At 42.7% G+C, this 15,095-nt stretch overlaps 2 protein-coding genes across 2 annotated transcripts in view; both read right to left on the bottom strand.

The window, feature by feature from the left end:
* Positions 1-9,459, bottom strand: part of LOC126354549 (cuticle protein 16.5-like) — a 29,505-nt gene extending 20,046 nt beyond the window's left edge. Inside the window, exon 1 of the mRNA XM_050004290.1 lies at positions 9,391-9,459. Coding sequence (XP_049860247.1) covers positions 9,391-9,402 — 12 coding nt within the window. The 5' untranslated portion in view covers positions 9,403-9,459. The remainder of the gene's footprint in view (positions 1-9,390) is intronic.
* The window catches only part of LOC126354552 (cuticle protein 16.5-like), a 42,604-nt gene continuing 35,074 nt past the window's right edge, over positions 7,566-15,095 (bottom strand). The window contains exon 2 of the mRNA XM_050004294.1: positions 7,566-7,913. Within this exon, the coding sequence (XP_049860251.1) occupies positions 7,662-7,913 (252 nt within the window). The 3' untranslated portion in view covers positions 7,566-7,661. The remainder of the gene's footprint in view (positions 7,914-15,095) is intronic.

Here is a 15,095-nt window from a genome sequence, read left to right on the forward strand (position 1 = left end):
ATTTCTAGCGAAGACCTGGCGCAGCAGCCCCAACGCTCTCCCGAACAATTCCGCTGCCAGCCGCTTCAACGGACGCAGGAAGGTGCGCCGATCTCCCGTCTCACGGCGTCGCAGCACGCAGCGGCCAGACTGATGTCGTGGGTTGACTCCTGTTGCTCTCGTGTCGACCGCGAAATCACTATCTCTTTCTATACGGCGCGGCCCACTGGACTCAGGTGGGGACCTCACATGCACCGCCGCTCACGACAGACAAGTCATCTTCTGTCACAGTGCGCGACTGACCAACCGACCGATCGAACCGCCAATGACCGTTGCCCGAGCAACTCGAGCAGACTGGTGGCCTAATGCGCAGACTCAGAGGTAGGAACCAAGCTCCGACCGGGCGACCACTAGCTGAGTTCTGTTACTGGCGGAGTGGCAAGTCTCTCATTTTCCGTCTTTAAAGTTTGATCCAAACTGCAGACACACTAGCACTAACTACCGCACAAGTGCGAACGAGAGACAGACCAGCAACTGGTGACGCGAGACTGACCGAGCCACACTCCGACCGACAAACTGCCGAGCTGATAGCGCCCCTTAAATGCACGTGAACAGGCAACCTTTCCTCTTTGCCACGAGAGGGAGACACCAAAGCTGCGATTGCCACAGCGGCGCCACCGCCAGAAACGGAGGGCGACAGCTTCACACAGCGCGCTGCGGCACGCTCTTCAAAACAGCAATTTTTACCACGGCTCACCATGCGTCTAACTCGATCTACTACTGCGCATTCAAAGACTGTTAACTCCCGTCCAGCGGCCATTATCACTTGGGAAACAATTCCGTGTGAATCACCTGAGTGCAGATGACAATTCCGTCAATGCACTGCCCTTTTACACTGTGTGTCCGGCATCCCATCGCCATCTGTATATGTGAATGTCGCTATCCCATGACTTCTAACCTCACTGAATGTCTGTAATGTGAGAACACTACAGCACGTTTCTAGTCCCGCAGGTGAGTTTCCAGGTGAGGCGTTTAATAGCTGCCGTCAGCAACGATAAATTAGCCATTCTATTTTCCAATAGTGCATAAATTTTTACGACGCTCACTAGATGTCGATTATATTTCGATATAGCATTTTTCGATGTTACATTAGACAAACTTAGGTGTGACTTTGAGGAGCTGTCTGCAGGCAGAAGGATTCATGACGTCGTAACCAGAATTCTTACGCATGGTGTTGTAGAGGCGAAGTTTCATCGGTGAAGGTGCATATTGTATGTGCGTTAGGTAGTCTGTGTTCAGACATGTCCACATTCATGTGCATCTTATCAAGAATATTTTTCCAGTAATCTTGTCACAATATCAAAAACAGGCGCTATCCTCTACTTCCATCAGTCAGTATAGCATTTGTATGAACTGATTATTGTTGCTTTTTCACTACAGTATCAAGAAACACAACTGGAATCAGTCAGCTCATTCAAATAACTGGGTGTAATGATTCGTAGAAGCATGAAATGGAATGAACCGTAGGCTCAGTTTTAAGTAAAGCATGTGGCAGACTTCGGTTCATTATTAGGATACTGGGAAAATGCAATTAGTTTAGAAAGAAGACTGTCAAAAAACTAGTGCTACATGTTCTAGAACATTTCTCAATGAACGAATACCAGACACGACTAACAGGCGATTGTGAAAGAACACAAAAAATGGCTGCTCACCTGGCCAAAGGTACAAGCTTCTTATAAATGAATTCGTGAATTCACTGTAGCTATGGTAACTGACATATTGTCACAAAACTTGACACTCATATAGAAAAACTTTAACAGTTTTGTATTGCTGCTGCCGCATTTCATATTTCTGCCACGACAGGGCAGTTAGGCGAGATGACGATAGGAGCCGAGACAGCGTATGTTGTGCTTGAAAATTATTCACATTAGCCTGCTGTAACAGTGCAATGGCACTTCGGAACGTAGTTCAACAAAGATCCACCAGCCTCCAACTCCATTCGACAGTGATATGCTCGCTTTCAAGCTTTTGGATGACTCTGGAAGGGGAAATCATCGGACCGGCCTGCAGTGAGTGAAGAAACGGTTCCCGCCTGCGGGCGAGTTCCGCATGTATCCCACAGAAGTCGACGAACACAGCAAGCACAGAGCTGAACGCAACGCAACCGACCTTTTGTAAGAATTAAGAAAACGGCTGAATGAAGCTGGAGTTTCACCGCTTGTTACTGCTGCGAGCTCTGACTCCCAATAACAAAACCAGGCGCTTTGAATTTTCGACACAGTTGCGACAAATTATGGAAGAGGATGAATTTTGTGAGAAACTCATCTTCAATGATTAAGCAATATTTTTTTTCCTTAATGCCACAGTCTTAGAATCTTGGGCACTAAGAATCCCCACAGTATCGTGCAGCACATTCGACATTCACCAAAAGATTTAAAGTTTATGGGCCTTTTTCTTCTATAGTTGTGTTCGCTGTCTGAACGAGAGAACTGAGAGGTCTTCATGACATTAAATGGGAACGTTATTCTAGCGCAGGGCAAGGAATTACGTCGTGACCACTGACTGTAACGTTTAAACCTAAATGCAATTCACCTGACACCATTTAAATTTCTGAAGTCTTCCACATGGCGAAATACTATCGAAGCTAATTGCAGCACAGTACAGATTTAAGTAGCGTGTGGTGGTATCCGTGAAATGTTCTTCGTAAATATTGTGGATCATAACCTAAGCAAGATTTTATAAGCTGTGACATTTGTTGAAAAAAGGACCGTAATACTCTTGGGTTTATCTCTTCAAAGTCTTAAGCTAAATTCATTTAGGTCGTCCATAGGTATACAGCCAACTTTTTACAACATAACCAGATGGATAAACAAAAATTTGGTGTAACATTGAAGGGGGGGGGGCAACTCTATGGGTTAATGTTATCAACATAGCACCTCTCGTGATAACAGGACAATACCAATGTTAATGGCTTGTGTTAAGGATACCGTGTTTGGTACACTAGTGCGATCCAATTTTGGGTAATGCTCGAGTATTTGAGATCCCCACCAGAAAGCATTTCAGAGGCCTGCTGCTACATTTGTTACAGGTTAACATGCGAGTATTACGGAGATGCTTCGTGAGCTTAAATGGGAATCACTAAAGGAAAGACGACGTTCTCTTTGCTAGACATTATTGCGAAAAAATTTAGAGAACCGGCATATCAGGCCGACAGTAGATCGATTCTGTTGCCGCCAACGTAGGTTTCAGGTAAGGACCACGAAGATAAGAGGAATTTGGGCTCATACGGAATAATGCAACATATGTTAATCCCTCGCTCTATTTGCAAGTGGAATATGAAACTAAATGAATAGTTACTGTACAATGTACACTGCACCATGGACCATACGGTGGTTTACGGAGTTTGAATGTAGATTTAGATATAGATATATAGACAAAGGTATTAACGCAATAGTGTACATTCAACCCCTATGACGCACAAAACTGATCTAGCTAATAGTAAAGATTGCCCGCGCCGTTCCTGATATTCAGGTCAAACAACAAGCAGATGCTGCTTCCAGATGGCATATTTTCTGATTTGGTTTTCAAGATAATGTAAGGTAATCACCTCCATCCCATTGTACATTGACGGATGCGGAGGGAAACATCGAAGAAAATCTTTCGTATGGACTGAATAAATAGTCATTTCCATGGCTGTAAATGGTTTTAGTGTTCACGTACGAAAGTAGGCAGCCATCTAATCATAATGCTTACTGTAACCTCAATATAAATAACAAACCCACTCTAACAGTGTTTCTTCGCAGAATTGCTTCTTAGGGCAGACATTATTTCGCTTTCCTATTACATAACAAAATATCTTCACAATACGTACAACCACCACAAAAATAAAAATTTCGTAAGTTTTCTACCTTGAATGCTAAACAATTTTCGTTAGGAAAGATATCGGCGTACACCTTAATCTGAGGATTGCAAAGCTTGACCACAGTCCGACAAGGGCTGAAACCTGGGTCGGATTGTGATGTAATATTACTTTATTTTACAGTCCAAATCGTTGTGTTGAAGTCTTACTTCAGGTAGCACTTTTAGAGAGCTCCAAATCTATTATTACTTTCAACATAGGGAATGGGTCTTGATTTACGAATTTTTCACTAAGCAAATTTGCTCAGGGGTAGCACACAGATGGGAATTCCTGTTCAGACTTACGTTGTGTGTAGTTTCATAAAAAATGAGCTAAACTGAATGGTAGTATATTTCCTTTTCTTATCTGAATCTGTGTTCAGTTTTTAATAATACTTGCGATGGAGTTTTCAGTCTTAATCCTCACTCCAATTAATCAGTAAGAACATTTCCATAGAAACAAAGCAGAAACTTTACTAATCATTTGCTCTGTAATTAGATGTCGAATGGCAGTACATGGTTATTCGCCGTAGAACCGAAGAAGCTAACTTTCTGTAATATTACTACAGTATATGAGGATTCAGAACCTCTGCAGCCTCAACTACACTATATGATCAAAAGTATCAGGACACCTGGATGAGAATGATTTACAAGTTCGTAGCGCCCTCCATCGGTAACGTGGGAATTCAGTATGGTGTTGCCCCACCTTTAGCCTTGATTACAGCTTCCATTCTCGCAGACAAACGTTCAATCAGGTGCTCAAAGTTAATTAGGGAATGGCAGCCTACTCTTCACGGAGTGCTGTACTGAAGAGAGGTATTGATGTCGGTCGGTGAGGTCTGGCATGAAGTCGGCATTACAAAACATCCCAAAGGTGTTCTATGGGACTCAGGTCAGGACACTGTGCAGACCAGTCCATTACATGGGTGTTATTGTCCTGTAACTACTCCTCCACAGGCCGTGCATAGGCCGTGTATATGAACAGATGCTAGATCGTGTTGAAAGACGCAAACTCCATCCCCGAATTGCTCTTCAACAATGGGCAGCAAGAAGGTCCTTAAAACATCAATGTAGGCCTGTGCTGTGATAGTGCCACGCAAAACAACAAAGGGTGCAAACCCCCTCCATTAAAAACACGACCACATCGCAACACGACCGCTTCCGAATTTTACTGTTGACACTACACACGCTGGCAGATGACGTTCACCGGGCCTTCGCCATACCCACGCCCTGCCATCAGATCGTCACATTGTGTACCGTGATTCGTCACTACACACAACGTTTTTCCATTGTTCAGTCGTCCAATGTTTACACTCCTTACATCAAGTAAGGCGTCGTTGGGCATTTACCGGCGTACTGTGTGGCTTATGAGCAGCCGCTCGACGTTGAAATCCAAGTTTTCTCACCTCCCACCTAACTGTTCTAGTACGAGGGTCGGTCAAAAAGTAATGCCTCCCATTTTTTTTCTACTTAAAAAAATTAAGTTAAGTGAAAAATTTGAATTTGGCGCCATTCCTCAAACCTTCTTCTGCAATCCACTGCAGTAGTAACTTTCTGTGTCAACAGGTGGCAGCACAGCAGAAGTTTGTAAGATGGCCGATATCGATGTTCGTTTGAGACAGCGTTGTGTGATTGAATTCTTGAATGCAGAAGGTGAAACGCCCATACGCATTCATGAAAGACTGAAGAAGGTGTATGGTGTTGTGACAGTGGATGTCAGCACTGTTAGACGATGGGTTCGTCGTTGTAAGGAAGCTGAAGGGCAAACACCGTTGACTGACGAAAAGCGGAGCGGCAGGCCGGTGAGTGAAGTGACTCCACACAACATTCAGCAAGTTGATGACATCATTCGTGGTGACCGTCGGGTGACTGCAGATGAAGTGTGTCGCATTATTTCTCTTAGTAAAGGCAGTGTGATCACGATTATTAAACAATTGGGGTACTCAAAAGTTTGTGCACGGTGGGTTCCAAGAATGTTAACCGATCAGAATAAAGAGGCAAGGAAAACAATAGCCTCCCAACACTTGCAGCGCTTCCGTTTGGAGGGAGATGATTTTCTGAAAAAAATTGTGACCGGGGACGAAACATGGGTGCATTTTTTTGAACCCGAATCAAAGAGGCAGTCAATGGAGTGGCGTCACACATGCTCGCCGAGGAAGAAAAAATTCAAAACTGTGCGATCGGCAGGGAAAGTTATGGCAACAGTTTTCTGGGATACAGAGGGTGTGATTCTGGTTGATTTTTTGGAGCAGGGATGCACAATAAATTCTGTTCAATATGTCACAACCCTCAAAAAACTTAAAGCACGTCTTCAGCGAGTTCGCCCAACAAAATCAATGGCAGATGTTCTTCTTTTGCATGACAATGCAAGACCACACACCAGTCGTCACACCTCTGACGAGATTGTCAAAATTGGATGGGAAGTTTTGCCTCATCCCCCATACAGCCCTGACCTGGCACCATCAGACTTCCATCTGTTCGGGCCACTAAAAGAAGCTCATCGTGGGATTCATTTTGAAGATGAGGAGGCCGTCAAAACATCCGTGCGTCAATGGCTTAGGAAGCAGAGCTGTGATTTTTACCGTGCTGGGATACATGCCCTTGTTCAAAGATGGACCAAAACTGTAGAGATGGGCGGAAATTACATTGAAAAATGACAAAATGATCCTCAATGTTGTGGTTTTCAACCTATGTAATTGCATTTAAATTTCCTGACAATTAAACGTAGAAAAAAAAAATAGGAGGCATTACTTTTTGACTGACCCTCGTACTTACAGTGATCTTGTTGCAGTCTGGAATTCCAGTGTTATGGTCTGGATAGATGTCTGCCCATTACACATTATACCCTCTTCAACTATCGACAGTCTCTGTCAGTTTACAGACGAGGTCGGCCTGTACACTTTCATGCTGTACATGTCCCTTTACGTTTCTATTCCACTGTCACATCGGAAACAGTGGACGGAGGGATGTTTAAGAGTGTGGAAATCTCGGGTACAGACGTATGACAAAAGTGACACCCAATCACATGAACACGCTCAAAGTCTGTGAGTTCCAGGGAGTACCCCATTCTGCTTACTCACGATGTCTAATAACTACAAAGGTCGCTGATGTTGAGTACCTGGCAGTAGGAGGCAGCACAATGCTCCTAATATGAAAAACGTATGTTTTTGGTGGTGTCCAGATACTTTTGATCACGCAGTGTACGTGAAGGTAGTACAGACATAGGTGGGTCATTCACTCATTCTATGAATTTTCCTGGCGTTCATAACTAGTTGTAATGGAAAACTGCCCGTGCTTCTTGTAAGGTACCAGAAACGTGACAAAGAGAATGAGGAATTCGTCAGAGGGATAGTAACGCAATTTGCACTGATTTTATTTTTAATCACTGTGAAGCACATAATAAATGTATTATTGTCTATACTGGTACTAGCAAAAATTCCTTGTCAAAGAGGAGGAGCTTCAGAAGCATGAGTAACGGATTTTAATCTTTGAAATCTCCTCAATTCAAGTAACAAAAAGTTAAACACAGTCTTGTGAGAGATATTTCCGTAAAGAGTCTGTGTGTGTGTTGTCACTTGTAAGCTAGAGCATTTTGTAAGTTTTATTCTGAGATGAAATAGAAATCTTACTAGGACATATCCAGATAATATGAGCATCTTGGAATAAGAATAAATAAACACAAACATCAATTTATCATGAAAAGTCATTTTATTTGCACCATTGCTGCGCACATGTCAGCGAAACAGTGGGTAAATAAATAGCTGGCTTTTTATGAAGTGCGTATTCTAGAAGTAGTGCGTCTTGACGACGGCGGGAGCTGCGGCGTAGGCTACGGGGGCGTGGTAGGCGGGGGCGGCGTAGGCTACAGCGGGGGCGGCGTAGGCCACAGCGGGGGCGGCGACGGCGGCCTTGACGACAGCGGGGGCGGCGTAGGCCACGGGGGCGGCGGCCACCGCGGGGGCGGTGTAGGCGACAGCAGGCGCGCCCAGGAAGCCGGGGGCAGCGGCGGCGACGGCCAGCACGGCGGCGAGGACGATCTGCGATGACAAAGAATGCGTTACAATATCAACAGAATATTATGATTATTTTTAATGGACGAAAGTCCACTACTAACGGGTTGGAATATTTTTTGAAAATATTTCGCTGTTAATGCAGTTTGAAGTTAGAACAACGAAAACTGGTATTTCGTTTCTCGGCCAGAAACAAAGCAATGCGTGTTTCAACATTTTTGGAAATTTAACCTCTATAGGGGTGAAATAGTGGGAGAAAGCTTTTCTTAAAACAAATCATTTTTAAAGAACTACTAAAGCATTTTCTAAGCTGCATCTATGGAAATTGGTATTTGATTTATCGATTACAAATAAAAAATACATGTGTCAGTATCTTTTGGAAATTCAACCATTAACAGAGAGGAGTGGGGATGAAAATTTTTAACGACTAAGGACAGAAACTTGATATTTGGAGAGGGTGTTGATCTTATACTGTAGGCATTGTTTAAGAAGGGATTGTTCGAATTTCCAACCCTAAGGAGATGAAAGAATTTTGAAAACACGTCAGTATTAAGTAAATAGCTAGAATTACGAAAAGTGGTATTTGGTTTCTTGGTAGGAAATAAAAAAAATACATGCTGCATCATTTTTGGAAAGTCAACCACTAAGGGGTTAAAATAGCCACGTGAATGTTTATTTTGAAAATAAAGTATTATTAAAATGCTGCTAAAGCATTTTAAAGCTTCATCTATCAAAAATTTAAATTGCAAATACATGTTTTAGTGTTTGTAGGAATTCAACAGTTAAAGTGGGTGAAACAGGGGATGAAATTTTTTATGAAAATACTTAATTATTTAAAACATATTTAAAGGTAAATCTATGAAAATGGTATTTGATATCAGAAGAAATACGCGTTAGGAAATGAAAGCTTTTATCAGAATTTCACCATAAGAACTCAAAATAAAGGTCTAACAGAGACGTGTGACTCTAGCTATAAGAACCGCTTTTCGATCAGAAGTACATTCGGAAAAGACCAGGCTCCTATGGCTTCAATAGCGTGAACAGTTTAGAAGATGCTGCAATTTGTAGATAACATAAAAATTCGATTAAACAAAACAAAACAGATTCTGTGCAGACGGTACAGTATACGCGAGCCAATTAGCGGGAGCTAGACTAGTACATTATAAATTACCTTCAGTTTCCAATGTTGCAGTATTCTAATTCGTCCACAGCGGACAGCAAATGTCTACTAAATAAAATTAGTATGAGAAAGAACAGAAACACCAAATACGTTATTGAGATAGTCCGTCTCATTCTATAAACAATTAGGAGTAACTTGGCGGATTTCTTCTGTAGGCAGGACTGAAACCAAACGCGTGCTAGATCCGCATACCGGTTGCTGAGCCGCGAGCCAACTAATGACTGTACGCTCAGATCGCTACTGCGATATATAGTTTAATTGTGTATGGAGACTGTCGTAGTATTAACTGGTGCCTACTGGGTAGCAATCTCTGGAGGCACTCACCAGCTTGTACATGTTGTGGGGTGTGGTGGTGTCAGCGACTGGCGGCTACTGTGCCGGGACCAGTCTCTCGCCGCCTTTTATACTCGCCCACGGCCCCGCCACGGACCTGCCTCATTGCCAACAGCCGAGCATTCTGCGTAACACCTTGCCGGATACGCCCATCAGGTGGGCCACACACGGCAGAAACCAGGCAGCCGCGTCACTGTTTCTTTGCATACATGTGTTTACTGCTGCGACATCTTAAGAGCCTTCGAGAATGTTCCTTAAAAGCGTGCGCGAAGGTACATATAACATACGATCGGTAGCAATTATACATGGTGAGTCAGGAGGATAGGTACATGTTTTTAGGGGTGATTCTAAACCCAAAACTTCATATGGACGTATGCCCTATTCTAAATGGTTTCCGAGATCGAACAAATTTAATATAATTTTGTACGTTTTTCTTGAATAACTCGAAAACTGCGCACTCCACCAAAAACGTGTCGCAGTACAAAATTAAACTGTTTTAAATTTCCTACAAAAAAGTTCCTATTCATTTTTTTTTCCTCTATAACTAATGGTTTGTGCGAAGGGAGCACAAGAGTGTTGAAAAACTCGCTCGACGCGCATGCGCTGTAGCTTACGTAGCTTTTGTAGGCCAATTTGAGGTAGTTTCCAGACTTCATTGACCACAAGTGTCCCGTATTATACTGTTCGTCTCACCTTGCTACCTCAATATGTTACCTCAAATTGGCCTACGAAAACTACGTAAGCTACTCCCCATGCAGGTCGAGCGAGTTTTTCAACATTCTCGCGCTCTCTTCGCACAAATAATTAGTTCTAGAGAAAAATATGAATAGGACCGTTGTAGGAAATTTAATATAGTTTAATATTCTTCTGCAATACGTTTTTGCTGGAGGAAATGGTTTTCGAGTTATTCAAGAAAAACGTACAGAAGTCGCATTAAATGTGGTGTATCTCGGAAACCATTTGGAAAAGGGCATACGTCCATATGAAGTTGTTTCTCCAGAAAAACTAATACTATCACTCCTCAAAGGGTGTACCTTTCCTACTGACTCACCCTGTATACCAGACGTTCCAGAGCTGACTATACTTCATTAATTGTTTTACATCTAAATCGCCGATCATATAAACTGGTAATACTTGTAATAAGAAACTTCCTTTGGATTTTCGCTATACTGCAGAAATATCTGGTTCACAACAGTAACAGTAATTGAGGCAGGCTCACTAATCAATAGTTTTTGACTGCTAATCAAAGTGACATACATTCGGTATTTGATTTATTGTCACAGAGCCGGTACCACATTATGAATTCACCCTGAATCAGAACAGCAATTTGCCGACCGTTGTAGCGGAGCGGTTCTAGGCGCTTCAGTCTGGAACCGTGCGACCGCTACGCAGGTTCAAATTTTGCCTCGGGCGTGGATGTGTGTTAGGTTAGTTAGGTTTAAGTAGTTCTATGTTCTAGGGGACTCATGACCTCAGCTGTAAAGTCCCATAGTGCTCAGAGCCATTTGAACCATTTAGAACAGCAATGTATCGTCGCATTACATATTCTCAACACCATGTCAGTTCACTTCTTCCAGCTGCAAATTCAAGACCAAAACAATGCCAATAAGTCATAAACAGTCCACAATTCTTCTTCAGGTCACAATTCAATGGTATTTGCTAGAGAAAGAGATCACTGTGTAATCATTGACATTGTAACTAGCCAGAAAAGCAAAATTTCATATGTTAATGAGTCCATTTGACCAAAATGTTGCGAGAAGAAATGAAGGGCCCCGTGATGTGGCCGCGTGGTTCGAGGCGCCCTGTCACGGATTGTACGGGCCCAGCAGCAGGAAGTTCGAGTCATCCCTCGGGCTGGGGTGAGTCTTTGGTTCATAGTATAAGTTAATTCAAGTATTGTGAAAGTGTAGGGACCGATGACCTCAGCAGTTTGGTCCTTATAAAAAGGACAAGGATCTGGAAGACACTTGATACGGCCTACGCAAAGGAAACAACTCAGATTCGCTGGAACTGTTTTAGGTAAACCATACAAAATTTAAATATTGATGGACAAACAAGTGTGTTAACACAACGTTTAAAAACTACTAAAGTTTATTAACAACTAGTACACTACTATAAATAATTCACTCGTTTTCAGACGTCTACAGGGTGTTATAAAAAGGTACGGCCTAACTTTCAAGAAACATTCCTCACACACAAAGAAAGAAAATGTGTTATGTGGACACGTGTCCGGAAACACTTACTTTCCATGTTAGAGCTCATTTTATTACTTCTCTTCAAATCACATTAATCATGGAATGGAAACACACAACAACAGAACGTACCAATGTGACTTCAAACACTTTGTCACAGGAAATGTTCAAAATGTCCTCCGTTAGCGAAGACACATGCATCCACCCTCCGTCGCATGGAATCCCAGATGCGCTGATGCAGCCCTGGAAAATGGCGTATTGTATCACAGCCGTCCACAATACGAGCACGAAGAGTCTGTACATTTGGTACAGACTTCAAACACTTTGTCACAGGAAATGTTCAAAATGTCCTCCGTTAGCGAGGACACATGCATCCACCCTCCGTCGCATGGAATCCCAGATGCGCTGATGCAGCCATGGAAAATGGCGTATTGTATCACAGCCGTCCACAATACGAGCACGAAGAGTCTGTACATTTGGTACCAGGGTTGCGTAGACAAGAGCTTTCAAATGCCCCCATAAATGAAAGTCAAGAGGGTTGAGGTCAGGAGAGCGTGGAGGTCAGGAATTGATCCGCCTCTACCAATCCATCGGTCATCGAATCTGTTGTTGAGAAGCGTACGAACACTTCGACTGAAATGTGCAGGAGCTCCATCGCGCATGAACCACATGTTGAGTCGTACTTGTAAAGGCACATGTTCTAGCAGCACATGTAGAGTATCCCGTATGAAATCTTGATAACGTGCTCCATTGAGCGTAGGTGGACGAAACTAAAATGAGCTCTAACATGGAAATTAAGTTTTTCCGGACACATGTCCACATAACATATTTTCTTTATTTGTGTGTGAGGAATGTTTCCTGAAAATTTGGCCATACCTTTTTGTAACACCCTGTATATTTACCAAATTACAGCGTGTACATAAAGTTCGAGAACACTTTCAATTATTTATTGCATAAGAACCAAACATTGTACAGATATCACACATATACCATTTTGAAAAGAAACCCTGAAAGTTTTTTTTTTCATGTATTCCGCCACAGGATAGTTTGGTAAATTGCCGATACTCAGCACTAGTCGCAAACACAGCGAGTTCAGGTGCAGAGCGAGCTGTTTCATGAAATGGCCTCCCTGGTCACCAGATCTCACTCCACGTGACTATTTTTCTGTGGGGACACATTAAAGATCTACCGCGTGATGTAGCTGAACCCCGCGAGAGAATACGGGAAGCGACTGCCACAGTCGACGATGCCACCCTGGGACGGGTATGGCAAGAATTCGATTACCGTATTGACGTGTGTCGGGTCACTCACGATTCGCATATCGAATGTTTGTAAAAGACATTCAGAGTTTCTCTCCAAACTACAATATGTATGACATCTGTACAAAGTTTAATTCTTGTGCAATAAATAATTGAAAGTGTACCCGGACTTTTTGTACACCCTGTATTACATTTACAAATATGACCGATGCTTCAAAAGAACCGCAAACTCAGATATATTGATTTATGTCCACCAGTAGGCGTCACGAGTGCAATACCATGACAAAATGGTGACGAAAGAGGATAATAGTTTTTGTGTGTTGGAATATACGAGGTATTTATCTGTTACAACAGTCCAGCGTGCATTCAGAAGGAGTTATGTAAAATAACCACAATGAAAAAAGATGATTCTGCGTCTGTATTCACAATGGCGGAAGTACTAAAGGATGGACATTTCGCCTGCAAGCTGATATTCCGTCACGAAGGAACCTTCCATTTATCTGGAAACGTTAATCGCCACAATACGAGAGTGTGGGGTGCAGAAAATCCTCATGAAATTGTGGCGCTTGAACGAGATTCGTCGAAAGTTAAGGTTTTCAATTGAATGTCACAATCGAAGTTGAATGGGCCATGTGTGAAGACCTTGACGGGTACATCTGATCTTGACATGGTGCTGTTGAGGTTTTTTCTGTAGCTGACTGCATATTACGAGAGCTTCATCTTCCAGCAAGACGGGTCACTCCTACATTGTGGCATCGGGTTTTGTCTCAATGTAACTGAGGAACTTCCGCACCACTCGATTTGGCGTAGTGCTGAAGATGATGTCGCTGTGTTCTTTTGGTTCCCCCTGAATTAACTCCTTGTGACTTCTCACTGTGGGGATTCGTTTAGGAAGAAACTAACGCAGCCCCACTGACAAGAACACTGCAGCAGCTCAGAGAACGCATCAATTCTGCTGTGATGACCATTGACAGGATGCGCCACGTAAGGCAAGGAACAAACTTAACTGCCTCTTGAAGATGTGTTGTATGGTCAGAAGTGCACTCATAGAATATTTGTAGAGAGCAAAATGCAATCTGGTGAGTTTACGGCTATATTCATGCATCAATGACATCTGCACCTGTAACACGTCGGAAAATGCTGAGCTTCGAAAACGAGTAAATCGTTTATAGCAGCCCTGTATAATAAACAGTATGTATGGTTAAAACTGTGTGCCATACCGGTACTCGAACACGGTTCCGTACTGTTTTAATCTGCCAGGAAGTTTGAAAGCTGCACGCTTTTTTTTTTTTTTTTTTTTTTTTTTGCTGGTTGGTGAAGAACAGTTTCTCTATCGCCTTAATTTCGTTCCATGGAATCACACGACGGATTTTGTTTCACTCATCATTTTTTTTAAACTTTATGCTGGAGTACTACGAACTTAATTCTTCTCTTTGACAGTTTGGTTTGTATGAATAAGGACCTCAGAAAAGCTTTAAGTCCATTCTTCTCTCCTTCAGATTACGCCAACTCCACAGACGAGAACATTGTAAACACAAGGCAGTGAACAGTTTTACAAATTACAAGTATACTAAGATCAATTCGTGACTCAGCTGTCCTCAGTAGTAACGTAAAAGAATTATAGAACCCACTGAATAGAGTGAACAGACTAATGAGCATAGAATATGGGCTGAGAAGAAACTAATGAGAGCAAGAAATCTTGAGGAGCTGCAGATTATCGGTAAGGTCAACATGAAAACTTCAGACCACGTTGTAGACACAGTGAATCAAATTGCCTCATGACAGAAGCAAGGAGGATCTTAGAAGCTGACTAAAAAGGTAAATAGAGCGTTACACGCTGAAGCAAATCCAGTGCGGAGAGTCACTGACCTGAACTTGAGGAAGAAATTTATGATGCTGTACGTCTGAAGCACTGCATTGCATAGAAGCGAATCATGGAGTGTGGGGAACCGGGAAACAGAGAATCGAAGCGCTTCAGATGTGGGGCCACAGACGGACGCTGAGAATTAAACGAATCAGAAATTAAGTTCCCTGGGAATCGACGAGGAAAGGAATACGTGGTAAGCGATGGTAACGATAAACAGGATTATAGGACATGGGCTACATAGCAGAGAATAACGTCCACTTTCCCATAAGGTTGTGTGGAGAGCAAGAACTGTAGGGGAATGCAGAGATTACATGGCATCCAGCATATAATTGAGGACATTTGTTGTGAGTGGTACTCTGAGATAAAGTTGATGGCATG

This window comes from Schistocerca gregaria, chromosome 3, assembly GCF_023897955.1.
Source record: "Schistocerca gregaria isolate iqSchGreg1 chromosome 3, iqSchGreg1.2, whole genome shotgun sequence".
Lineage (NCBI taxonomy): Eukaryota > Metazoa > Arthropoda > Insecta > Orthoptera > Acrididae > Schistocerca > Schistocerca gregaria.